At 56.3% G+C, this 27,152-nt stretch overlaps 1 protein-coding gene across 10 annotated transcripts in view; it reads right to left on the reverse strand.

Moving 5' to 3' along the window:
* Nucleotides 1–77: 77 nt before the first annotated feature.
* Nucleotides 78–27,152, reverse strand: part of CMKLR1 (chemerin chemokine-like receptor 1) — a 51,837-nt gene continuing 24,762 nt past the window's right edge. For 2 of the 10 annotated variants that reach the window (XM_081801961.1, XM_081801959.1), the window contains 3 exons: nt 24,598–24,715; nt 3,786–3,861; nt 78–3,250 (listed from right to left, as the gene is read on the reverse strand). In XM_081801961.1, coding sequence (XP_081658087.1) covers nt 2,153–3,247 — 1,095 coding nt within the window. In that variant the 5' untranslated portion in view covers nt 3,248–3,250; nt 3,786–3,861; nt 24,598–24,715 and the 3' untranslated portion in view covers nt 78–2,152. Of the gene's footprint in view, nt 3,251–3,785; nt 3,862–13,008; nt 13,303–22,892; nt 23,074–24,597; nt 24,716–25,365; nt 25,680–27,152 lie in introns of those variants that run through there. The other 8 variants (XM_081801958.1, XM_081801960.1, XM_081801966.1 and 5 more) reach the window with 6 other exon arrangements.

The raw sequence follows: 27,152 nt of genomic DNA on the forward strand, positions 1-27,152 counted from the left end.
TGTGAACCACAGGACCTTTGTATGTGTGACCTGGGAGATCCTCTGAAGAAGCTGCAGGGACAGGATTCAGGAGGATGTCATGGTTGCATTTCAGTATTTAATGAGAAACTCCTGGCGGGGCAGCCAGGAAGAGGCCTGACCCTAAGGAGGAAACAGCTGGTTTGAATTTTACTCCTGTTCATCAGCTTTTCCAAGGACAAAATGATTTCCTGGCTCCCCGGCCCGACCGGGCCGGCACGCAGCCCAGGAGGAGCGAGGGCCCGAGCCCGAGCGAGCAGCACCTGGGGGTCAGAGCCTGGGTGGCTGAGGACCGTCTCTGGGGCCTGACGTCCCACGCAGTCTCGTGCCTTAGCCACCTCACCTTTGCCGCTGTGGTGGGAGGTGACAGGCGCACTGGGCAATCTTGCAAGCTCCATTTTTTGCTCTCCGACGGCCCAAGTTTAGATTTCCTGAAGCCACTGGACGCCCAGACTTGGGGTCAATTCCGAGCTGCCTCATCATAAGCACAATGACCCACGGAGGGAAGGAACAGTCTGTCTCTTAATGAGGTGTGATTTCCAAATAGCCCATGGCCTCGGGAACGTGCCCAGCGCTGTGTAGACATTACATCTGTTCATTGCGTCTTGTCACGGAATTGGCTTCACAACAACACTTGGAAGACAAGAGAATGTGGAGGGCCAGAGGGCCCACCAGTGACGGCCTCTGTCCCCCCACTGCCTTCCCTGGAGGTCTCAGGGGGGTGCAGCAGATGGGAAACATGGTGGGCATGAGTGGACGGGCGTCAGGGGACTGGAGGCCAAGTGTACTTTCTTTGCCATGTTGGGTCATTTTGGAAAACTATTTGCAAGGCTGGCTTATGGGCTAGTAAGAGGTTTATATTAATCTGCCGAGGAGTCAATGTTTATGGTCAAAACCCCAAGCGTCTCTCAAAACCCTGATTCTGCAGCTTTCTTTGAGCCAGGCAGACCTAGTTTCAAATCCAGGTTCTGGCAGAGGCCTGCTGGATGCCCTCAGGGAAGTTACTTAACCTCTCTGAGCTTCAGCTATCCCTCATATGTAGAAGGGCAGAACTAACTGTACGGAACTCAGGCCTGCCAGGGGGAGTACATGAGATAATACATGGACAGTGTTTAGGGTAGGGGGTGCTAATAAATGCAGGCTATCATGAGAGTCTAGAATATTCTCAATGGATACATTCGTCATTAAAAAAACAGAGGATCTGGCGCCAGACAGAGCTGAGTTCACATCTTAACTCTGCTTCTGGCTAGTCGCGCGGCGCTGGGTGAGTTACTCCCCGCCCCACCCCCACGGAGCTTCGGCTTTGTCATCTCTAAGTGGGACAATGACACTGCAGCCCAGGAAGGTGTCAGTCCTCGTTGAGAAAAGGCAACAGGGCTGCATGTGGAGGGGCTCCACGCCCGTGGCGTCCCCGCGGCCTGCATCTCAGCGGCATGCGACAAGGGCCCAGCCTGCAGGCTCTGCTGAGTTCAGTGACGGAGCCCTTGGACCTTCTCTGCAACCTGCAGGCCGCTCCCAGGTTGCTTCCTGAAGCTGATTTTGGCAAGGCTTTGAGGAAGCTGAGGAGGAGGACAGGCCGTCCTTCCCCGGCCCCCTGACCTGGCGTGCTTAATTCTGAGCACTGGCAGTCAGAGCCGGTGGACCAGGGAAGGAAGGGACAGTCCCCGGGGACGGGGTGGAAGCTGTGGGTGACGCTGCCTGCCATGACCCAGACCCCAGGCAACAAAGGCAAGGGGAGAGCGGGGGCCTGGGGCGAGGGGCTGGCACCACCCCCATCCCCCAAATAGCCACCGCCCCCAAAGCACCATCACCCTGGGAAGTTCGAGGGTGAGCACCTTCAGGCTGCCTCCTTTGAGGGCCGTAGCTCGCCTCCCTCCCCCGCCTCCCCCAGGCCCCAGGTCCTCACAGAGTCAGTCCAGATGGTTGAGAGGACACGGCATGCCCTGTCCACCGGGCCACTCGAAGAAAGGAGTTCCAGGCCCTGGGCTCCCAGCTCAAAACACGGGTCAGCCCCGGGCAGACTACAGCGGGCATCAGTGGGTCCTGAAGAGGTTCCTGCCGCAGTCTTGAGAAGGCAGAGAGCTCGGGGCCTCCAAGGCCGGAGTGTCTGTCCATCGGGCTTCCCGGATGAGCCTCAAAGCATGCTGGTCTCCCTCTCGTTCATCGACGACATCTTGGTAAAGCTCCTGTGGCTGGGGTAGGAGGAGTGGCCCGTGTCCTCGCTCAGAGCGTTGACCAGGCGGGAAAAGAGGGCCACCTTGAACTTTCTGAAGTCCTGGCCCACGAAGACGTACAGAATGGGGTTCATGCAGCTGTTGGCGATGGCGATGGCCGTGGCCAGGGGCAGACCCAGGCTGAAGACGGAGCCGGGCATGGTGGCGTGGTGGAGCTCCAGCAGGTAGAGCGTGTGGTAGGGACACCAGCAGAGGAAGAAGGTGATGATGATGGTCATGATGATCTTGAAGGGCTTCTTGGTCTTGGCCAGGCGGTTGCGCCGCAGCTTGCAGACGATGGTGAAATAGCAGGCCGTGATGATGAGCACGGGGACCAGGAATCCACAGAGGAAGCGGGTGACGGTCACCACCATGTGCCGGCTGAAGCCCACGGGGTCCAGGCGGGTGTGAGCGGGCCACGGGGCAGAGCCGGCCGCGGACAGGCTGAAGTTGTTAAAGCAGGATATTTTCCCATGCACGCGGGCCGTGTCCCGGAAGACCAGGGACGGAGAGCTCAGGAAGAAAGCCAGGACCCAGATGACCACACAGGCCACGTAGGCCAGCCGCACGCTGCGGTGGTTCTGCGACCAGACGGGGAGGAGCACAGAGATGCAGCGGTCAAAGCTGATGACGGTCAGCAGGAAGACGCTGGTGTACATGTTGTGGATGAGCAGGAAGTTGCTGATCTTGCACATGGCCGTCCCAAAGACCCAGTGGTAGTCCATGGCGGCGTAGGCGATGTGGATCGGGAGGAAGATGTTGAACAGGAAGTCCGCCACGGCCAGGTTGAGGAACCAGACAGTGTTCACCGTCTTCTTCATCTTGAAGGTGGCGATGATGATCACCAGCCCGTTGCCCAGGATCCCGAGGAAGCAGACGATGCTGTAGACCACCACCAGGAAGATCCTGGCCACCTTGCCTTCCAAGGGAGAAGACTCCTCCAAGACCATGATGGGGTCAAAATCATCCGAGTAGTCATCGTAGGCGAGGGAGGTGTTGTAATCCTCGTCGCCCATTCTCTGCGGAGGGAGACAGGGGTCAGTAGGGGAAGCGTGAGGGGACTGGCTCTAAGAGGTTGGCCAACACCAGCAAGGCCGACAGCGTTCTGCCTGACTCTGAGCCAGGCCAGTTTGGTATCTTGACGGCTTAAGTACTTACTTAACTACAAACCCCATTTTACAGACGGGGAAGCTGAGGTGGAGAGAGCCTAAGTCACTTGCCCGAGGTTACACAACGGAGAAGAGGCGGAGCCGGGAGCCACACCCCTCCTTCAGAGTCCGTTCTCCTGACAACCCTGTTTTGCTGCCTCTCTGGGAGCCCCCCCTTCCCCTTATAGTCTAGTGAGGGAAACGAACATTCGTCAGATTCCTCAACTCGTGGTAAAATCGCAGTGATGCTCGGTGTAATGAAGGAGGGGTGCAGTAGTGCTGGGAACTTGGTTCCAGCCATGTTTCCCAAACCCTGTGCTGGCATTCTCCAAGTGCTCCCACCTCGTCACGGGTCCCCCCCCAGTGCCCTTTGGAGACATTCGTTCAGACCACAGAAGCCCCTCACCGTGCACTGTTAGGGTGTCCAAGGCTCTCCGATGGGGGTCCTTGGCCAGTCAGTCCCGGGGCACAGCTAGAAACACCTGCAGGAAAGGACAGAGAGGTAGTGGCTGGATCCAGGGATAGAGCCAGAGATGGGATCTGTTGTCACCGCTCCCAGTTTACAGAGGAGGAAGCAGAGGCTCAGAAAGGCTAAGTGATGCCCAAGGGCAGAGGCTGGGGAGTGGTGGAGCCCCTGGAACCCAGATGAGCTGCCGGCGCCTTCATCCCAACCCCCGCCCCACCCAAGCACATCTAGAGGAGGGCCTGCACCAGGGGCAGGGGCAGGGGCAGAGGAAGGCACGGGGGGGAAGGGGGTGCGGCGGGGGGGGGTGTGCGGATAGCTCCATGTGAGTGCTGCCAGGACGGCCCCAGAAAGCACCATTCCAGTAACTGGGACGACAGAAGAGGAACGGCCCTGAACACCCACGACGCCCCTCGGTTTGTCTTCCCAGGGCCTCTTTCAGGCAGGCGTGGTGACTCCCGTTTTGGATCTGGGGAACCGAGGCCCAGAGAGAGAAGCCTCCTTCCCCCTGGGCATTGCCCGGGCCCCGTGGGGGCTGTGGATCACATGCAGACCCACCGGCGCGACAGCCTGGGGAGGAGACGGACACGAATACATTCACTGAGCACCTACCATGTGCCAGGCAACTTAAGTGGTACTTGGGCCAATTCCCAGAACCACCTTGTTGGGGATTTTCCCAATCTAAGGAGGAACGCACTGAGATTCCGGGGAGCTGGCAAGCTTGGGAGGTCTTGGAGGCACGCCCGCGGGCATGGTTCAAACCCAACCTCGACCGTCTGCCAGCTATGTGGCTTTGGATCCATGACTCCTCTCTGAGCCTTTGCTTCCTCATCAATAAAATGGGGATACGCACTCCTTCGCAGAATGGATGTAAAAATCGCAGGCCCTGGCAATATGGCTCATCGGTTCCGTGCTGACGCATAATAAACCCTCAAAAAGTATTAGTGATTCCGTTAGGGCCCGGGTTGGTGGGGGCGGAAACCGCTGAATTCCAAGATGGGATTTGAACTCGGGGCTCTGACAGCCCTACGCCCAGGCACCTTCCACCACCCAAGCTCTTCCCATCCTGACACATGGGCTCCAAACCAGATGTTCAGCTCTCGAGACTGCCAATCAGTGCTTCATTATAAATAACTCAACTGCCACTGTGGAAATGCACTGCTGGTCCTTAATGGGCTTGAGGTTGTATTTGATGGCAGAAAAGTCATCTTTCGCTTTTATTAAATAAAAGCCACTTGGACAAGCCCCTTGAGCATCACTCTGGGTTCAAGGGACTCAGAATTCAAGTGTCACCCCACTTGGGTATCATCCTACTTCTGCAGGCTGGGAAGATAGTCCCAACGTGCCCAGTGAGGGGTCCCCCGGGGCTTCCTGTGGCCCCTGGAATGCAGAGAGCACATGGGAACAGCATGCCCCACCCCCATAACTGGGGGGGAATATGACTGGTGGTCATGACCAGGTCTGCTGAACAAGGGCTCTCACCATCCCTACGTGCTGCCCCTGAAATCATGGTCCGATGACAGGCACCAAGCATTTCCTTGAGAACAAAATGACCATGTCCTCATTCCCTACGCTGGGCCGTGCAGGCCGCAGGGATGAGGAAATGGCTTCCCTAGGGTCCCTTCCCACAGGAGCTCACAGCCAGTCACAAGGCACAGGACAGAGGTGTGCTGGGGCCGGAGCAAGGCCAGGAAGCCCAAAGCAGGCTGGAGAGGGGTGTCCCCCAGCCTGGGCATCAGTCCTACACTTCTTGGGGCAGGCAGGATAGTCTCCCCGGGCCCAGCATGCCTCCTTCATTGGCCGTCGGTGGCGGGGTGGGGGGGTGTCTGAGCCCCAAGAGGAGAGTGAAGAGGAGTGGGGATCCAGCACTTTGCACAGCGTCTGCAGAGATGCCCTGGACACAGATAACGTCACATCTGGCTCTCTGGCTGGGCCGGGAGCAGCTCGGGGTCAGAGGCCACGTCTTCTCATCTGTGAGCAGGGCGGGGTGTGGGCAGGCTGAGGCAGCCCAAAGTGGCGCTGACATCCTCTGGTCGTGTCCATCCGTCCACCCCCTCAGCCGACTAGGAATCAAGTGAGTCAGTGTCCCCAGTTGGCTTGTGCCCTCCCCCTGAGCCCCTCGGCCCTCCCGGGAGAGCGTTTCATCACACGCCCGCCCTCGGCCTGTCCTGACCCACATCCCTCCCGCCTGAGCCCGTTTCTGCGCAGTACAGCGGAGGGGTAGAGGACACAGATGCTGGGGCCTGGCCAGGCTGCCAGCTCCCAAATCCTGGGTCTGCACAAAACTCCTGTGAGCACGGGCAAGTCAGTTAGCTTCTCTGCGCCTCAGTTGTCTTATCTGTAAAATGGGTGTGATCCTCACAGTCTCTAACTCATGGGATGGCTGTGAGGCTTGAAAGTCACGTGTAAAGTTCTTAGAACAGGGCAAGCACTATGCTGTTCCCATTTTTGCTATGCCCCAGGATTCTACTCTTAAGGCCCGCCTAAAATGAACTTGGCCTGGGAAGGGAGGAGGGGCCGGGAAGGCCACAGGACCAGTGAGTCCTGCCCACTTATCTCCCCACTTCTGGGTTCAAGGGCGGATCAAGGGTGACACAGGCAAGGATTTTGCTTCTCTAAGCTCCTCTAATCTCTTTGCCTCTCAAATAGGGGTAAGAATGCCTCCCTCGTGTTGTTGGGAAGGTCAGGTGAAGCGAGAACGAACCCTTGGCCAACTGTAAATTAAAAAGAGCTATAAAGTTCTAGTCATTTGTGTTCCTTAAACAAGTAATCAGGAAGCTCCTGAAGAAAGTATAACTATAGATCCATTGTATGTGTATATACACATAGCCAATATTTATTTGAGTGCTCACTATATGCCCAACACTGCTCGGCCAGGCTCCATGCAATGCTCCCGACAGCCCTGAAGGGGTAACTTTAACTTGCAGGTGCAAAAAATGGAGGTTCAGAGAGGTGAAGCAACTTGCCCAAGGCCACACAGGTGGGAAGTTCGGACCTCCAAGGACCCCAAGTGAGCAGTGTCTTGGGCTCCCCCTGCTTCCCTGAGGGATTAAGCGGTCCCCAGTCCCGCCACTCACCCCTTGGAGCTCTTTAAGCCTTAGCTTTGAAGCCCGAGAGCTCAGACCTTCGTCACATTCTTGATCCTCCTACAGAGCTGCCTTCCCTGAGCCACCTTGCCAGGTTCCCCTTCGTCCTTCCTTCAAGATACTTAGACTCGGCTCCACGTGAAAATCATACCTGCAATTCCATGTGTATCCCGGTCCATGAGCCATGGCCCACCCACTGCCTCTCTCGGGTGCCCTCTGTGAAGGCCCCTGCTCAGTGGGAAATGCCCAGGAGAATTCAGGGTAAAGAACAACATTGCTTCCCCTGAGACACTGGACTGTTTCCTCATTCTTAATAATTCAAGTTCAACAACTGATCACATTTCCCTTTTTGACGTGGCCACAAGGAAGCTCAGAGTCACATTTGCAGGTCAAAGGCAGCAACGGCATCCACCCTGCTGCCTCCCCTCAGCCTTCTGCACTGGTTCCGGCTGCTTCTTAGGTCTGAGGCGAGTTATACTTTCCACTGGTTTCCGGGTGATAAATAATGATTGATTGGGTGCACACAAGAGCCCAAACGCTATATAAATACTTTCACTGCACTAGCTCACACGTCCCCAGGAAGCCCCGGGAGTGGTGCTGCTGTGACTCCCCCATGTGAAGGCGAGGGAGCGAGGCTATTGTCGAGGCTGGTGACCAATTCACGCCCAGGATGATCAGACCTTGAGCCCTGCTCTTAACCACTGTGCTTTCCAGAAGGCGGAGCACCTCTTGCTACATCTGTCCTCACCCCTCCTCATGCACTAGGGCGTCCAGCTCCATCTTCCCGGGCACCTACGCATTGCTCTCCTTTTCCTAGCCCCTCAAGGAGTCCACCTTCCCCAGTTCTCAGGACCAGTGACCCTGAGCTTACACCCATTTGGAACACCTTGAGCTGGGCTGCTCTGAGACCGCTAGGACAGACTGCCCAGGCCACGGAGAGAGCACCCTGCCTCGGCGCCCCCTCCTCCCTGGCATCCCCTCCCGGAGACCTACAGGAAGCGCACGAAGGAAAGGATGGCTTTCTTTTCCTTTATGGCCTCAGCTCACCCTCCCAGCAGCCCTGAGAAGCAGGCAGGACAAGTGTTCTTATCATCCCCATTTGGCAGGTCCCAAAACAGAGGCCCAGAGGAGAAGCAACTTGTTCAGGTGTGGTCTTGGACCTCGCAGCCTCCAGAACTGTGAGAATGAAGGTTTGTTGCTTCAGCCCCACAGTCTCGGGCATCCTGCTACAGCAGCCTGGATGGGGGCTGAGCCCTCTCGGGGGCTCCACTGCGATCCCAGCGCAGCGGGGCCGATCCGAGGACTAATCCCCAGGCTGCTGTGAGGCTTGAGTAGGTGGCGTGTGTTTTGGGGCACTTGGGCGCTGCCTGGGGCACGAAAGCTCACCACTGTAACTAACAGAGCACCTCCCGTGTGCTGGACAGCAGGCCACACACTTCACACCCCCCTTATGACAGCCCTCTGCGGCCGGGACATGAGTGTACCCATTTACAGATGGGGACACGGAGGCACAGGGAGGTAAAGTAAGGTCTGTGAAGCACTGTACACACACCCTGTAGAGCCTAAGGCCACTGTAGTCTTTGTCACTGTTGCTGGTGTTTGTGGGGTGGGGGTGGGGGTGGCCAGAATCAGCATCCTCTAGAGTTTTCTATCGGTACCCGCTTCTGACCCCACTGGTCCCTTCATCTCCACTCTGGCCAGCGCCCAGTCCTCTCCCTGCGATGCTGACCACGTCCTACCCGCTGCTCCCCCAGCACCCCGAAAAGGCCTGCCGGACGGCAGACGCTCATTCTTCACCAGTCCCCAGCTCAGTGCCTGGCACAGCCCAAGTGCTTAAGAGGTACATGTGGTATTCATTACCGGCTTCGTCATTTACCGGACACTTCTGTGTGGCAGGGGCCAAGCCCGTTAGAAATGCTGTCCCGGGCAACAGTCCTGCAAGGAGGCAGGTGCCCTTCTCCCCCAAGGCTTTGGGAACATGGCACGTCTTGCCTACCGTAGCAGTCGGCTCGGGCTGCTGTAACGAAGGACCCCAGGCTGGATGGTTCAAACAACAGATGTTGATTTTCTTACAGTTCTGGGGGCTCTAAGTCCAGGATCGAGGTGTTGGCAGGATTGGTTTCTCCGAGGGTCCCTCTCCCTGGCTCATACACAGCTACCTCCTCCCTGCGTCCTATATGGTCTTCGCTCTGTGTGGGTCTGCATCCTGATCTCTTCTTATAAGGAGCCCAGTCAGGAGGGATTGGGGTCCACCCTAATGACCTCATTTTACCTTAACCACCTCTTCAGAGGCCCTGTCTCCAAATACAGTCACATGCTGAGATACTGGAGGTTCGGACGTCAAGATACAAATTTGGTGGGGGGGATACAATTCAATCTATAACACCTACACGTTGGCATTATTGTTATAACCTAGCACTGTTATTTGTGGTTCCTCCAGATGGTTCACACTGAGTGTGGGGGGTCTTATCCCCAGCTCTCTGCCCCATGGCCTCACCCACGCTGGGGCCCAAGTCCCATCCCTCCAATGGGTTACACACACACACACACACACACACACACAGGCCCTGCCTCCAGGGCTGCCTGCCTCCCAGATATTTATAATCTCCAAACCCATCAAGGGATTGTCATCTACAATGTACAAGAAACTCCTTCCTTCAAATCCAAAAAGAGAGCAATCCCAACAGAACAAAGGTCAAATGATATGAATAGGTAATTTACCAGAGGGAAACTTCCAAATGTCAGCATATGACAAATTCTTGCTCGAAGACATGCAAATGAGAACCACAGCCAGATTAACACTTTGTGCCCACTGGACTATGGCACGAATACAAAGCTGGCATGTCTACCCCTCAGGCTGGCAGGGTGGGGGCGCACGGCTCTCATGCCACACTGTGGGTACCCGTGAACCCCTGTGCACCTTCCAGCCCCGGGAGGCACCAAACAGCAGGACGCTCATGTGCAGTATTTGTGTGTGTGTGTGTGGCGGGGGGGCATGACTTAGCTTTAGCTCTCCAGAAGCAAACCTCAAGTGAGGATCCCTGCAAAAGTGATTTATCAAGGAAATGTTCCAGGAAAAATCAGTAAGGGAGTGGAGAAATAGGATCCGGAAGGGGAGGAGGCTGGGCAAGGGTGCAGAAGGTGCCCTTGGCTCTTGCTTGCGCTCAGGGAACAATGGAGGTCACGGTCCAGGAGGCTGAGTATTTGTATCCCTCTGCCCTGCCCATGTGCATTCCCAGGCACTCCCAGCCCCTGAGGTCAATCCTCCAACAAAGAGTGAAGGTCTGGCTGTCAGGGGCAAGAGACCACGGGGAGACCGTGTGCACAAAAACAACCAAGATTCCGGGGGGCTGGGGGGAGGGCAAGCACACAGAGGTGTCCACTGATGGCTGGAAGCTGGAGGCCCCTGAATGTCCATTGTGGGAGAGGGAACCAGTGAATGCTGTGCAGCTGGTAAAAGCAACAGATCATCCAGGGTATACACAGCAGCAGTATTTGGAGCATCTTAAAACCACCTAACCATAACAGCACTTAAGTGCACTGAAAACACACACGCAAAAGCAGCGATGCACACAAAACAGTAACAAACATTTTGCAAGAACACCGCCAAATAACAAGATGCACACTGAACAGATTTACAATGGCCCCGTGGGAGCAGCGGTGGGAGGGAGAAGGACAGAAAATGCGGCTAAGAGGAAATGAGCACCGTGAAGAAAGAGAGGTCAAGTGTGGGGGCTTCCGGAGGCTGGCGATGTGAATGAGGATGGATGCAGGGGTGTCATTGTGTCAGCCCTCTCTCATCTCCTGAGGTCCAGGAAAACCCAGAGCAAACAAACAGACACCCCGAATCCTTGGCTGGTGTTCATGTTCGGGCAGTGCTCAGCCCACGCCTGCATCCCTGAACCCCTGATGAAGCCATGCTTGGCCGGCTGAGGACCAAGAGAGCAGCCTTGGCCGAGCCCAGGGCCCTTCAGTGCCCCACCCCGAAGCCTCCTCTCAGACTGGGAATGAACTTGGATGCGCCACTGGAAGCCCTGGCCCAGAGTAAGCTGGCTCCGTGGCACCCAAGGCCTCGTACCTCCTTGGCGAGCCCAGCTCCTGCCCAGGACGGATGGGGGCTCAAGTTCACATCTGATTCCTCCTGCCACAGAGAGCAAAAACCTCAGGTGGATGTTACTGGCTTCATTTTTATTAAACAAACATGTATTTAGCCCTCACTACATTCTAGGCACCATTCTAGGCACTATTACGAAGAGGAAACTGAGGCCCAGAGAGGGTGAGTAACGTGCCCAAGGTCACACAGATCGCTCAGGTAAGCAAGGTAGGTCAAATCAGGCACTGTGGATGGAGGAGGAAGCTCCAGGCAGGTAGGTGTCATGTTGGGCTTCAAACTCAGCCTGCCGAACTGCCAAACCCACTCTCTTTCCTTGTCTACCACCTTGCCTGCCCGGAACATTCTGGAATTCTCTGGTCTTTGCTCCAGTGGAACCACCTAAGAGCCCCCACCGGGGTCAATCTGGCAGGGTTCATGGTGTGCATTTTTCAGATGGGGCAAAACGAGGTTCCAGGTTCCTCGTGAGTTTTCTGCTGGGCCCCCCTGTCTCTAGTGAATGGTCCGAATGGGAATGTGTCATGATCCCAGGTGCTGCAGGAAAAGTCTTTTGGAGATGGGGATGCATTCGTGCATCCATCCTGCAGGCATGCGTGGAACCTGCTGCCCCCGGCCCGGGCTTGGAGGCTGGGATGCACTACGGGGGCCTTTCCCCACCCGGACCTCCCCCTAACACTGCGAGGGTGGCTGTCACCAATCCTGCTTTCTCAAGGAGATGGCTGAGGCCAGAGGGGGTGGGGGTGGGGTTGCTTGCCTGAAGTCACACATCTGGCGAGCGGCAGTGCAGGGATTTGAATCTGGTCCATCTGCGTCCAAGGCCCCACCTTCCCCAGCTACTGCCTGCTGGCCTGTGTCCCCACGGGCTCAGGGGACAGCAGGGCTGGGAGGCATCTGGGCAGCAGCCATGTGCCTCCGGCTTCCCCTCTGTGTCTTTGTTCATGCCCCTCGGCTAAACAGGTGCCCTAAGGCTGCAAAGAACTCAGCTCCCTTTCCGTCTGTGTCTGTCGGTCGGGGTCTCTCCCTGCTTCTCATCCTTCAGCCCCTCTCTCTCTTTCTCCTCAGCTCTGCGTGTGCGTCTCCGTGTCTCTCTCTCCTCCGTGTAGTCTCCCTGTCTTCTGTCTCCCCGCCCCCAGTCCCAGTCCTCCCCCGTGAGAGGCTCAGCCGGCACCTCGCCTGCCCTCACTCACCTCTGCGCTGACCCGGCCCCCCGCTACCAGCGGCCCCTCGCTCTCCCACCCCGCTGCCTCTCCAGCCACGGCCGGCCTGCCACTAACCTCCTGGCCACGGGCCCAAGGCAGGAAGCGCTTCCCTTCAAGGGGGAGGTCTGGCCTGGCTGACGTCCTCCTCTGCCACCTCCCCCACGGCCCACCCTGACGGGCCAGATGGCAGCCCCGGAGGCCTCTCCTCCAGCTCCCTGCAACCTCGGGAAGGGGGATGCCTCTCCCTCAGCGGGCACCCCGTTTTGTGACTGGAGAAACTGGGGTCCAGACGGAGCAAGTGACCCTCCCTAAGCCACAGAGAAGAAGAGGGGCTCAGTCTGTCCTGTGTGTAGTGTGTCCCCGGAGCCCAGACCTCTGCCTGGCCCGTCACACCCCCCTCACGCCTCACCCCTCTGGAGCCTCCCTGCAGAGATCTGCAAACGGAGGCTCACTCAGAGAGGTGAAGTGGCCGAGCAGGGCTCCCGTGGCCTTTAAGCCTCAGCCTAGGATTTGAACCGAGGATGCTCTGACCCCCAAATCTGTGCTATTTCTCCTTGCCCAAGATCACAGCCTTGGCCCGCAACTGAAGTGTAAAGGGGCCTTCCACGCACCACTCCTCCTTCACAAAAGGCCCTCCTCAGCCGCATGCTCGCCTCCCACCGGCCCCGGCAGCCTCTGTAGGTTCTGACGTCTGTCTGCTGCAGAGTTCCCTGGCTGCCCCCGCGCGCCAGTTGCCCACCGCCCGACAGATCGCTCTCCGAGAGACACACCTTAGGGGTTACAATCCCTGGATCCCCAGCTCGGAGGGACTCAGGAACCTCGAAACCACACTGCACTGCAGATATTCCCACCGCAGGCTGGCCGCCAGCCCCGGGACAGAATTAGCTCTGTGTCGGGAGAGAATTTCCTCCCTAGTCCCACGCCCATACTTAGGAGCTCACACTGAGTCACTGCAATGAAGCTAGAAAGTGCTGGCTGCCTAACAGCCTGTCCCATTTTCTTTGGGTTTGGATGGGGCCCTGTTTGAGCTTAGGAACCTGTAGGAGCGGGCCACAGCGTGGAGCTTACAGCCCTGGACCTGGACGAGCCCCTTGCTCAGAGACCAGAGGCCCCAGGAAACCTCCAACAGTGATGAGGGCCCAGAAGCAGGAGACGCTGGGACTGAGCCTGGGCTGGATTCCCAGCCCCAGATGAGAGCCTGGCTTGGTATCAGGTTCCGGGGCCCAGGGAGAGCATGGACACTTCCTTGCAAACCCGGCCCCACTCTTGTATGGCAGACCCAGCAACAGTGGCCGGCCGCATAAGGCCCCTAGTGAGAGCGTTTGGGTGGACATCCCTCTTTCCAAGCTCAGAAGCCATCTGGCCCCATTGGTGTGTCCGATGCACAAACACTGCATGTCCTCCCAAGCACTCAGCTCGTGTCCAAAGCCCCCAGGCAGATAGCCTGTGCCTCTTCCCATAAACACTGCCCCAGCCCCTGGAGGTGGCCTGTAAACAAATTCCCCCCTGCTTAGGTCCCCCGAGACTACGAGGCCCAGCACCCGACCTGCCTAATCCCCTAAAGTCAGCCTTGAGTCTGCTCACGCAAGCAATCCCCGAGCTATGTACATAGCTTATCCAGAAGGCAGCAGCTCTGGGGGCGTTGACATGAGCTGCTCAGGATGTGGTCTGAGAGGGCTGCCAACGGTGGTCGCCGTCTCCCCAGGCCAGGCGCCAGCCGGTGACATATGCTCAGGGTCGTGCTCACAGTGTGGGCTTGGAGCCTAGACTCCCAGGGGCTCCTGGGTGCTCCTCAAGAAGTCATCGTCTCAGCCCCTGCCCCCTCAACCCCTGCCCCTAGTCCAGGCCAGCACAGCTCACCTTCAGCCCCGAGGGCCAGGCTACATCAGCCCCAAGCATAGCTTCTCCCCCGCCTCCTTGAGACCCCTGAGAGCTGGCAGCCAAAGGAACTTTCTCCATCAGCAGGGCCCCAACCTGCTGTGGGAGAGAAGAACAAGCAAGCTGAGCCCCAGGCTCCTGCTTCTGGAGCCCTTGTTTTCAACCCCCAGGCTCTGGTCCCTCCTTCGTTCTTTATAGCTCCATTGGATGCATGAGAACTGGACCTTACCAGGCCCCTGAAACTCACACCAGAGCCCCAGGCCAGATATCTGAGACCAGCAGACCATCCTGGTAAGGAGCTCTGGAGCCCAGAACGTCAGGGCTATTATTATTATTATTATTATTTAAAGATTTGTATTTATTTATTTGACAGAGACATAGCGAGAGAGGGAACACAAGCAGGGGGAGTGGGAGAGGAAGAAGCAGGCTTCCCATAGAGCAGAGAGCCTGACGTGGGGCTTGATTCCAGGACCCTGGGATCATGACCTGAGCCAAAGGCAGACGCTTAACAACTGAGCCACCCAGGTGCCCCCGTCAGGGCTATTATTAAATAGTATTAATAATCATCATCAAAACAATGATATTTTATTGAGCACCTATGTGTGCCAGGATGCTGAGAAGCACTTATGTACATCCCCTCACACAAACTCCAGGGGATGGTGGGCATTATTATGGCCATTTTAGAGTTGAAGAAGCAGAGGCCCATCGAGGTTGAGTCCTACCCAAGGTCACAGGGCTACTGAGAGGCAGAGGTCTTTATACTTTCACAGGCTCTGCTTGGCACATGTCCTTAGATAAATCCTGGACACTTTGGCGGCCTTAGTTTCCCCATCTGTAAAAACAAGGAGGTTGGAGTTGATGGTGTCAAAGCCTCCCTTCCAACTTTAAAAAAAATGCCATAGTTGAACGGGCCATGTGTCTATTGCCAGTCTTGTACCAGCAAAAAGACAGTGTGGCTCAGCTCCATGCTGTGTGACCACGAGCAAATCGCTTTACCTCTCTGAGGTGCCGTGGTTGAAGGGCCTATGAAAGGGCAATACTAAAACCTTCCCTTCAGGGGCGTCTGGGTGGTGCAGTCGGTTAAGTGTCTGACTTCGTTTCGGTTCAGGCCCTGATCTCAGGGTTGTGGGATCGAGCCCCGCGTCCGGCTCTGCGCTCAGCATGGAGTCTGCTTAAGACTCTCTCCCTCTCCCTCTGCCCCTCCCCACCACAATCTCTCTCTTTCTCTCTCTCAAATAAATAAATCTTAAAAACAAAAATAAAATAAAACCTTCCCTTCAGAAAATCAGGGAGTCTGGATAAAGTGATCTCTTGGGACCCCTTGCATTTCTAAGATTTCTGGCCCGGGGATTGAAGGTTGATGTAGAGGCCTCTCACCCCACAACCCGAGAGCAAGTCTGGGGTCCTTCTTGACTGTGATAAGGTGGTCTCAGGCTCGTTGCCCCACTCCAAGCCACCCAGCGGCTAAGCCACCAGGTTCAAAGGCCCTTCCTAGTTAAGCAACCAAATTCTCTCTTTTCCAAGGCTCAGTGTTCCTGTCTGTAAAATGGGGCTGTTATTACGACCTCCCTCCTAGAGTTCTCATGAGCAGGTCACGAAGCAATGACGTGGGCGGACACAGTGCTCCCCGCACAATAGGTGCTCAGCAAACGTTGATGGTGACTTATCTGGGAGAACCAGCAGCATCCTTGTCCCGGGTGAGGAGAAAGCTGGGTGGCATCCAGCTAGCAGATTCTGTACCGAAGCAAAGAGCCGCGCTTCCAGAAACCAACGGAACTTGAAGACGAGCCTGGAATGTGTCTGGGGGCAGAGGAGGGACGGAAGCCAGGCTGCAGCCAGGGGTTCCTCGGAGCCTCCTCCTCCCATACCAGACGCTGCCCTGGCCACTGCCATGCCTGCCCTCAGCTCGGCCCCATCTCCCTTCCCGCATCCCCACATCCTCCGTAGGAGCCTTTGCAAAGCAGTTTTCCACTTAGTGAAATCCCTCAGCTGAACTCAGGCTGTGGTCCCGCCTCTGTCCACACAGAGCCGCATGGCGTCACCAGGAGGTGGCCCCGGCTGTGAGGGCTCGCACCCACTCCCCACATCTCTGACCCTCCATTTCTGCTTCTGAGACGTGGGGATTGCCCAGCGGGCTATGAGGATCAAGAAGGACCGACCGGATGCACCTAGCAAAACAGCCAGCCCCTCGAAGGGTCTCACACGATGCCAATTCCCCCTTATTCCCACTTGACAGATGGGAAAACTGAAATTCAAACCAGTTTCATGATCTTTCCCCAGGTTACCCCCACAAGTGAGCCAAGGGTAGAATTCGGCTTCTCTTCTGATTTTTCCCGGAACCCGGTTCCCTACCACTTAGAGCTAGGATTGAATCCCAGCTCCCGCAGTTGCAGGCTGTGGGACCTGGTACGGGTTACTTCACCTCTCTGAGCCTCAGGCTCCTCATCCCTAGCATCCGCCTCCAGGGGCTGTGAGCATTCAGTGAAACACGGTTGGCGAGGCCCTGGGCAGAGTGCCTGTCCCAATCACGACAACTTACGAATATTACCGGCAAGGGAGAGCCTAGGAAATGCATTCCCACTGCTCCCTCGGCAGAGCTACTATCTGAGGGTTCATGGAGAAGTTGGCAGGGTGCGGGCCTTCTCTGGAACCCCTCAGAACACGGTCAGATGACGGGGAATGCTGGCTACATCGCGGGCATTGGCAGGCTGCAGCGTCGGAAGCCGGGCCCCTCTCCAGCCTTCTCCTCATGTCCTGTCTGCTTGTCCCTCTGAGCCACATTGAGGCTCTCAGCACATCTGGCCGAGGACAGCCCTGCCCGGCACCCCCCCGGCCGCCCAACAGCCCCGTCCGCTCCAGGCCACCTTGTTTCCGAGACTTCCTGCCTCCGGCCTGGAACGTTCTCCTCCGTGGTCCTGTCACAGGAGGAAGTGTGCTCAGCATGGGCCTGGGGTTCCAGGAGTGCGGTTTTGGCCCCTTTGCCTGGGAGAGGTCAGTAGACAGAGGCCCTGTTGGAGGGTGAGGGAGGGCGAGGGAGGGTGAGAGAGGCTGGGCTGGGGCCTCTCCCAGACAGGCTGACTCAAACCCTCAGGGAGGCTGAGAAACTTCCGGCAAGATGGCCTGGACATTGGGCTACCGGAAAGCTCTGAAGGCCAGGGATTCTTCCCTCCAGTTCTCTGATCCTCCCATCTCCTTTGCTCTATCCTTCCAAGAAATATTTATTAAACATCTATTAGGCCCCAGGCCTGGATCTGGGAACTGAGGGGGCTGGCATTCTCCAGGGGTGGGGGCAGATAGGAACAAACAGATAAAGAAAGGCGGGACGAATAAGGCCATCACCCCTGGAGCCAGACAGCCTGAGTCTGAGTCCCTGCGCTGCCACTCACCAGCTATGGGACCTCAGGCAAGTCACCACACCTCTCTGTGCTTCAGCTTCCTCATCTGAAAAACAGCAGGGACAGTAGCTCCTCCCTCACAGGGTTGTTTGTTCGAAGGATTAAATGAGTTCACATTGCTGATGTTTTAGAAGCATGCCCGGTTCATTGGAAGCACCATGTAAATGCCGGGAAAATAGAATGATTATAGTGGCAGGTGGTGGGATATGCTACAGATAAAATATAAAGAGGAATGGGGCACAGAGATGGGGGAGAGGGTATTATTTTAGGTTGAGTGCTCAGAGAAGGCCTCTCGAAGAAGGTGCCCTTTCAGTAGAAACTTGAATATAGGAAGAGGGAGACATGTGACTATCTGATTGAAGGCAGTATGGACAGCAAGTGCAAAGGCCCTGTGGCAGGAGCACGTTTGACAGGTTCAGGAAACAGCACAGATCTGTGCATTCAAACATCTATTCAGAACGCTGCTAGCAAACACCTTCTGAGTGCCACACTCCCTGCTAGAAGCTGTGGGTGTGAGATGGCCCAGTCTCTGCCCTCATGTAGGGGAGGTGGGTGCAGGGGCACCCAGGAGGGGCACCTCCTCAGAGCACCTAAAGTCCAGACTTCCAGTGAACCAGCCATATTGGCCTGCATTACAAACAGGATGGGGTTGTCTGCCGTCTCCACCTCTCCCTAATACTCCCTTGACTGTGGGGCCATGAGTCAGTGGCAGTTCACCACAGAGCGTGCCCTGGGTCCTGCTGGTGTAGAAATCAGAGCGATCTGGTAAGAAAGATGGGCCAAGTCATTCTCACTTTTAGCTGTAACGAGAGAGTGCAGATCTCTTTGCAGAAGTGACGACATAGTCCCTACATTACTCACTGTGTCCCCTTCCTGGTCACTGGTGGCCGAGTTTGTGACCCTGGCTCTGTACAAAGCACAGAGAAGCTGGTTGGCGATATCAGGAGAAGCTTCTTGGTGGAGGTGACATTTGGGCTGAGGCTTGGAGGGTGCAAAGCCTTTGCTAAGTGGAGCCATGGAAGGAGGAGGCATCCGTGCAGAGAGAACTGTGTGCAAAGGCACAGAGGCTTGATCAAGTGTGGTGAGAGAGTGTGTGGAATGGGATGGCAGGAGACAGGGCTGTTAAGAAGACCCCTGCAAGGCACCGACTTTCCTCTGGGGGCAATAGGGAGCCATGGATGGTTTTTGAGCAGAGGGGTGTCCATCTTTCTGAAATGACCCCAGTTCTAACTCATACGGCTGATACGGGGGCTGTGCTGGAGGAGGGGAGACTGAAAGCAGGAGACAGGCAAGGGGCCCTGTGAGCTGGGTGAGGATCCATCTGCCAGTTCCAGGTCCATTCAGAAGTAGCAGTCTTTGGAGGCTCCAGGAATTGGGGCCCCCTCAGCGAGCTGGGGAATCTAGCAATCTCCCCATTTTCTTGAGGAATTTTTCCTCAGCCCAAGTGGGCCGTTTTGCCTCAAGAGCTGTTTCCATAGCAACTGCCAACGCTCTAAGAAAGGTCTTAGATGGGCAGACAAGTGGGGACCAGAGATACCCAGATGAGGCTTCATGGGAGAAGCCAGGTCATGGAGAGGGGCCCACACTGGCCAGTCCCAGGGACTGAGACTCGTCTACTGCTCCCAGAGCCCCTGAAGCCATAGATGAAGTCTGGTCGCCATGACAATGCTGATTCCTCATCTCTGGGCCTCACGGACCTGGGGCCTTTCAGCATGGGGGGCAGGGGGAGAGAGAGAGAGGCAATGCCAAGTGGCAGCCAGAACCAGCAACTTATAAAATATGCACATCCTAGGACAGGTGTGCGAGGCAGGTAAGTCTGAAGACCCCCCAGGAGATGAGCAGGGATGCAGCTAAAGGAGCAGCCTCTGGGTCTGATTTTTGGATTCCAGAAAGGCATCCCCTACCTCCCCAAACTGATGCCTGGTAAACCCTGCTGCTATGCCTTGAATTCCACCATAAGAGTTCTACTTTCTATCCCCTTCCCCCAATTAATTGCAGTAAAAGTAGTAATGATAATGAGTGGCGCAAACTGTGTCCCCCCTCAAATTCATATGTTGGAGCCTCATTCCTAATGTGAGTGTATGAGAAAGCGGGGCCTTTGGGAAGTGATTAGTCCTTGAGGGTGGAGCCCCATGAGTGGGATGAGTGCTTTCATAAGAGACCCCACAGAGAGATCCCCAGCTCCACCGTCTGCAGAAACACGACAAGAAGACAGCCGTCGATGAACCAGGCGGCAGGCCCTCACCAGCCACATCTGCCAGTACCCTGATCTTGGACTTCCCAGTCTCCAGAACTGCAAGAAGTCCATTTCTGTTGTTTATAAGCCACCCAGTTTATATTTTTGTTAGAGCCACCAAGACAGACTAAATAACAATGACTAACTTTCACTGGAAGTTTACAATGCACCAGACGTTGTTCTAAATACTTCAACCCATTAGCTCATATAATCTAGACCGTAACAGCACAGTGGGTATTACTGCTCTCATTTTAAGATGAAGAAGCTGAGGCACAGAGGTCAAGCAAGCTGCCTGAGGCCATGTAGTTAGGAAGGGGCGGAACAGGATTGGGATGTGGGCATCCACTCTCTTCCTCCTTGCTTACCTCTGGAGTTTCCTTCCAAAACCCATGCTTGCTTTTGGCGTTATGAAGCACACAGAGCTTAGTCCAGTGTGTGGCACAGAATAGGGGCCCAGCAACGTCTGTTCCCTTCTTCCTTCCTGGTGTATGATCCCAGAAAGGAATCCAAATATAAATCACTCCCTTAACAACAGAAATGCTGGCCTTCTCTCCAGAAGCACCCCTTCCTGGTAGCCTTCCGCAAACCCCAAGCTTTCCATGAGCAGCCCCTGGAATCCAGAGACACCTTCTGGACTTCCACTTGCTCCCAGGTGGGGCGCGTTCATGTGTCCCTCTGGGGAGTGGCCTGAACATCTCTTCTTTGTGGAAAGCCAACCCTCCCCACCCTCCTCAGGCTGCGGGGCTTAGAAGGAGATGACCTCGCCCCTGCTCTGAGCCTGGCCAAAGAAAATACCCCATCCCCCTGGCCACCAATGACTGCTTCAGGAATTGGGCACAGGGGCCTGAAGTGGGCCAATGAGAGCCTTCCCTGAGACTCTTGCCACCACTTGGGCAGATTCTAACAGAGAACGAGACCAACAGGAAGGAAGCAGACCTCAAAGATGGAGCGAGACCAACCATGCCTGAAACCCTTGCTGGACAGATGAGTTCCCCCCAGCCAATGAATTTCCTTTCCTGCTTTAGCCAGTTTGAGTAGGGGTCCTGTCCCCTGCAACCGAGGGAACCCTGCCTCACACGCAGCTATTCCAGCTCTGATATCCCAACGTTGAGGAGGGACCTCACTGCAAACAGTGCTCGGGGCCATCCAAAATGGCAGCAGCTTGGGAGAGAGAGAGGGAGGCTGAGGCCTCACAGACTTGCTTGCCTGACCCTACAAGGTCCACTGCTGAAGGAAGGGGCTCCCTCAGGTGCAATAAACTCTCCAGGGAAATCAGGAACACCAAGGGAATCCCCAAATCGGAGAGCTGCCCTTCCCTTCACCAGCAAGACCAGGCCCTGAGCTGGGTGTGTGATGCACAGAGAATTAGACACCATCCCCATCCTTGCGGGGAGGTGGGAAAAGCAGTCATGCAAATAGATCCCTAAATCAGAGCTGACATTTACTGAGGGCGGAGGCTGTGGCCTGTTCTGGTCACTGCTGCACCCCAACCCCTTGAATCGTGTGCGACACATGGTGGGCGCTCCATAAAAATTTTGTTCAATAAATTTGAAGGCTTCTTACGTGTGTGGCATTTACCTGTTACTAGCTCAGTCTCTACGTCAGTCTCAGGAGGTTAGAACTATTATTAGCCCCATTTACAGATGAAGGAGGAGAAGCTCAGTGAGGTTAAGTGACTTGCCTGAGGCTGCCCAGCCAGGAAGCTGCAGAAGTGGGATTAGAATGGGGGCAGTTTGGACCTTACAGGGCTTGTGGCAGACATCTGTAAGGAGCATTGCCAGCGGAGGGGGAAATCGCAGAGGGCAGTCCAGGGGACAGCAGGAGGGAAGGCAGGGAGGCGGGACGCAGGGAGACGTGGGAGCTCCGCCGGCAGGGAGTGCTGACCTTACAAAGCTCCAGGGAGGGGATGCCGAGGGGGGCCAGGCAGCACAGGACAGGAGACCAGGTGCAGAAAAGCCACAAAGAGAGGAAGAGAGGAAGACCAGTATCTGTTCCCTTTGGCCAGCCTGGGCAATGTCAGCAACCTAGGGTCACTGACTCAGGACAGGGCTGCAGGGCCCAGGGTCAAGGAGGGCTACCGGGGAAGCGGGGAGGGATCGCGGAGCCCAAGTCCTTCCAAACCCACCCGCTCCCTTGTACACCAGGAGCCCAGTGCCCCCTGGCATGGTGTTCAAGGCCTCTGGGGCCCTTACTGCCTGGGGTGGCCCTGTCTCGTTTCCTCTGCTCCTCCCAGCCCCACTGGGCACTCTGTAGGAATCCGGGCAGAACAGCCAGCAGTGATAACGAGAAGAAAGAGAACACTCATGCTGGGACAGCCAGGCGTCTGGCTGGGCCTGGCCTTCCTTATCTCCCCGTCTCCATACAAGGCCCCCGGGGGTGGGGCGGGGATTACTATCCCCACTTAACAGGTGTTGAAACTGGGACTCTGAAAGGAACCGGATCAGGATCACCAGCCACACCTGAAACTCGGGTCTGTTCTAACGGACCCCGGCAGCAATCCACAAGGCTGGTTAACATGTCCCTCTGTCCTGTCACAGCATGTCCAAGCATCCGGAGGGGCAGACGGCCCTTCCACTGCAGGGCTGTGACGAGCGCTTCCTGTCCATCCGACTTCCCTCACATCTCACTAGCAAGCTTCTCCACAGGGATTCAGAAGCCCTCTCCTGTCTCCGGGTCTTGGGGCGCAGCCCTGGGCCAAGAGTAACAGAAACCGAGAGGCTGGTGTGACATCATTAACTCCCACGTCTCAGGTGCCAACTGGGTACCCAGTACCTCCACTCAGAACAACCCGTCCAGGTGGGCTTTTTCATTCCCATCTTGCAGATACGGAAAACTGAGGTAATAAGAAGCAAGACCACTCGCCCAAGATCCCACAGCAAGGAAGGGACAGAGATGGGATTTGAACTTGGGCTGCCCTGACACGAGGCTCATATTTTGGGTCCCTGTGACTGTCCCTGCCGTTGTGTGACTTGCCTGTTGGAGACTCCTCTGGGCACAGAGCCCTGTGTTCTTATGCCTGCTGACCGCCCCACCCCCCCCCCCCGGGCCCAGGGCTGGCAGGGTCACTGCATCTCACTTGTCCCCAATCCCACCTCCAAGAGCCCTCGGTGACAGGACTCACCCACCTCTGGACAACAGTTGCCACTCACCAGGTTCCTGGGCAGGCAGGCAGGGGCTGGAGAGGCCCGTCCAGCCGGGTGGCGCCCTGCGAGATCCCGGAGCCCTGAGCCGCCCAGTGGCACCCTGCCCAGGCTGCCAGCCCCGGACACAGGGAACCCTGGGGCATCTAGGCAGGTTCTGGCCCCTTGGAATTCCCTGGCTCCAGCCCAGGCAGCTGACCAAAGAGCCAGGCGCCGCTGCCGGCAGCCAGGACGGTGGAGTATGAGATCCCACCCTGTTCCCAGGCGTGGGGGGAGGAGGAACGGGCTGCCCTCCCCCTCGACCCCGTCACTGTGCTGTCACCTTTCCCAAGGCAAAGCTCAAGCCTTGCCCTAAGGAAGGGTCTTGCTGGGAAAACTGCCCCTCCACCCTCAACGGAAAAAACAGCTGGTTGAAGCCCAGAGGAAATTCCAGGCTCTCCAAAGCCGTTCCTGGAGAGGCTTTAGGATGGAGGGGTCTGCCACCCTCAGGTTATGGCTTAAGCCCCACCGGGGGGCAGCAAAGGCAGATGCCCAGGCCAGCCTGGCCCCGCGCCTGCTCTGCAACCTTGGGCCATGGAGCCATCTCCTCATCTGCAAGGTCTGTCGATGTAAAAACTACGTGGGATCTCCAGGGCAGGGTGTAGAGGGGACTTCCAAAACATTCCAGGCAAATCGGGATGGGTCGGTCCGCCTCCGTAGGTAGAGATCCTCGCTCCAACACACGTGCCCCTGGGCTGTTCTGTTTACAGAGAGCTACTTCTGGAGGCAGATAATACTGAGTTGGAATTCTAGCCCCACCACCAGAAGCTGTTTTCTTCATTCGATTACTGTGACAAATCTGCGGTGTGCCGGGCGCCGGGCTAGGTGTGGGAATGGCGCAGAGAGCAAGGGGCGCAAAGACTCGTGTCTGGCAGAGCTCACCTCGCGGGGCGACAAGAGGGGCAGAAGGAACCAGCACGCAGGCAACGTCGTGAAGGGGTGCTCTGCGGCCGGTCACATTGCCTAAGTCTTAGCGTTGCCCAGAAATGGGGAGAGCCTGCCCTTGAGACCTCCCCTCAGGCATCCCCTGGGCCCTCAGGTCCACACTCAGGAATAAAAGAATCAGAAATAAACCCGCCCTGGGTTCTGCCATGTTCCAGAGCTGGTCACTCCTCTTTCTCCTCCCCACCCCCGCCCCCTGGCAGACCTTCTAGAAAAACCCATCAAGTCATTAGAAAACTCTGCCTTTTTTGACTAAACTGAACTCTGAACAACCTGCCATATTCACCTCAAGCCTGGTTCAGCCCCCCAGGATCACACAGGATAAGCTGGCCACCTCCTTCCCACCACTTCCCCAACAAGGGCCACTTCCTCACTTATAATGTGGGCCAGTACTTCCTCTGCATCGTTCTTAACCCCTTGCCTTCTGGCCCCCACCAGCTGGGACCGTTCTCTCTCCAGGCAGAAGGAGGAGTGCTACAGGATGTTTTTGCTCGCAGGTTTGTCTGTTTGTTTGCTTATATTTTGACTTGGTCCAGAAGGGAGGAAAAAAAAACATCTCAAAAGACTCATGTATACAGGGGAACATAAATTAAAAGTGAGAGTGTAAGGAGGAAGGGAACGTGGGTGGAGACAGAAACCAGAGCCAGGGCTGAGGGGAAAAATGCAGATGATAAGTAATGTCCTACATGCTTAGCTTGGGTGGGCCATACCGTGGACTCCCAGACTTACAGTCTCGGAAAGGAAAACCGGTCCCAGCGGTCACGGGGCCTGGCTAAAAACAAATCCACTCCGGGGGATGGCAAGCCTTCCTGTGGCCAGGGGGCAGAAGGACTTTCTCCAGAGGTACCTGCAGAGAGGACAAGGTGTGATATGGTGATCACTGTCCTCATGGACACCCTGACCGTGGACACAGCCTCGAGGTTCTGCGCATTTTAGGATAGGCATCCAAATGCTTACGGCCTGAATACGGCGCCCTCCCTCTAAGTTGGTGGCCCTGCCCCAAAGTGCAGTTCGGTAAGAGCCCCTTTCCCCGGCCGGGCCTGGGAAGGAGTGTCTAGACATCCAGGTTTACGCATTGCTGGCTTCCTCTGAAGACATTTTAGAATATGTGGGAGCAGGCCTGAACTATGTGGCCTTCAAGGCATCCTCCCTGATCCTGTTTCTCCCAGGGAGAAAATGCTAGACCCCAGCCATGCTGCCTACCAGCTGGAGGCAGGCCCGGGGTGTGATTCTGCTCACTCCCCGATGCTTGCTTGCCTGTTACCATGCCCAGGATGCTGACAAAGACACTCGCGAAGCCTACGTAGTGTCCCTACATCCTGGCTTGTGCCTCTTATCTCAACAGGCTTATTAAGAGTGCTACTTTTACTCTCAAAGTGCCCCAGTTTGGACAATGTGGATGGCCTACTCACAAATCACCCCCTGCCCCAGAGGAAGACCAGAAGCTTCTGAGTGCTGACCTTGCCCGCCCACCTGTGCTAGGCCCTGTGCACTTACCTGGGTCCTCACATTCCCATGATCTCCACTTGGCAGACGAGAAAACAGAGGTTCGAAGAGGCTGGGGCTACCATGTAAAAAGGTACGTGCCAGGCACCTGTATCCAGAATATTCCGGGGTTTAGGTACCCATTGGCTCTGCACAGGGACGGCTACTCACACCACCTCCACAGATGTAGAGACTGAGGCTTGGCTCAGAGACAGAAGGGGGCCTGCCGGGGGCCCTGCAGTCTCAGCCTGAAAGCCTGGATTTGAGAGGCAGCTCTCTTCAGTGCAGGCTCTCAAGCTGTGGGCCCCGGGGCAAGGAACTTGGCCTCTCTGAGCCCTGGCTTATCTCCTCTGCAAAATGGAAATGAATCTGGCAACTACCTTCCATTGTTGCAGGACAACCGCTTGAGGGGAGTGCCTTGGAAGCTGGGGGCACATCTGGGTGTGGTTACTCGCGGGCAGATAAGGAGCAGCGGCGGCATGCCCAGAAACGGGACCCTCCCAGGAAGGCCATGCCCCTCAGCACAGGCCGTGTACCTTGCGGGGCCCTGTGCAAAGTGAGCACACAGGCCCCTTATTCAGAAAGGACTAAGGATTTTAAGACGGCAACTTCGGGGTGTTAAACCAAGCTCAGGCCCTTCTGAGGCCTGGGTGGCTGCCCTGGTGGCCCACCCATGAAGCTGGCCCTGCCCTTCTGCTCTGGGGGCAGGGGTGCGAGAAGAGTCCTCTCCACTGCAGGCCCAGCAGGGCAGGGGTTTGGTGGGGCGGGCAATCTCAGTGGGGAGGAGGGAGCAGGGGATGATACCGTGGTGGACACAGAAGGAGATGGGAGGAGGGCAGGGCAGCCAAGTATACCCAGAGGGAAGAGGACACAGAGGAACAGGGAGGCAGCGGACAGGGAGACACAGGAATGGGGAGACAGAGAATTGACAGAGAGGGTAATGGAAGCAGCTAAAAGGTGAGAGCAGGGAGAAAGACTAAGACAGAGCAAATACAGAGATTCAGAGTCAGACAGAAGGGGAATAGGCTGAAAGCCACCTCTCTGCCCAACTCCTGAGAAGGTCCAGGAAGGCCCTACAGACACCCCCCCACCCCCACCCAGAATGGGCCGAGGAGGGGCCCCACGAACAGCCATCCTTCTGGGGGGTGGTCCAAAGCAGCTTGGAGAGTAGAGGGCATGCGGGTGTTTTCTGTTGTATTTAGGCACCTGCTTAAGAGTATAATAAGGGCAGCCTTGGGCTATTTCCAAAATTCCCAAAGATCAGAGAGCTAGGAGCAAGGTGTGAGCCCCATAGAAACATGAGGGGCCTCTGCTCTGGGATGGAAAGCTGGAGCCACTTGGCAACTGGGCACTACACGCTGATCAGAATATGCAATGGGAGCTCGTCCGTGTCTTTGGCTAATTTTACCAGGAAACAGCAAGTATCATTTAACACACGGGCTGTTTGGTGGTGGGGTGGGAGCGGTGTTTGGGGAGGTCCTGGCAGAGAAAAGACTGGCTAAAAGCCCTATCAGGTTGTTTTCTCAACTGAGTATAGGGGTTTTCAGTCATTATCTTCTCTAGAGAGTCTCTCTGTCCATTGGATCTTAGCATCAGGGAGAGCCCACAAGGACACATTTTTTCCTATAAACATTTCACCAAGGGTTTAAGAGTTCAAGGGTTCTCTTGGCATGAGACAAGCAAGTCTCCTGACTCGACCACTCGACCTGACTGGACATTGGATATTAGCATCAGGCCCCCCCATAGGGGGCCACCAAGATGACGTGGATGTTAGAGGGAAGGGTGGGCCCTGCATAAAA

Source organism: Leptonychotes weddellii, chromosome 13 (genome assembly GCF_054177405.1).
Source record: "Leptonychotes weddellii isolate Sample4059 chromosome 13, ASM5417740v2, whole genome shotgun sequence".
Lineage (NCBI taxonomy): Eukaryota > Metazoa > Chordata > Mammalia > Carnivora > Phocidae > Leptonychotes > Leptonychotes weddellii.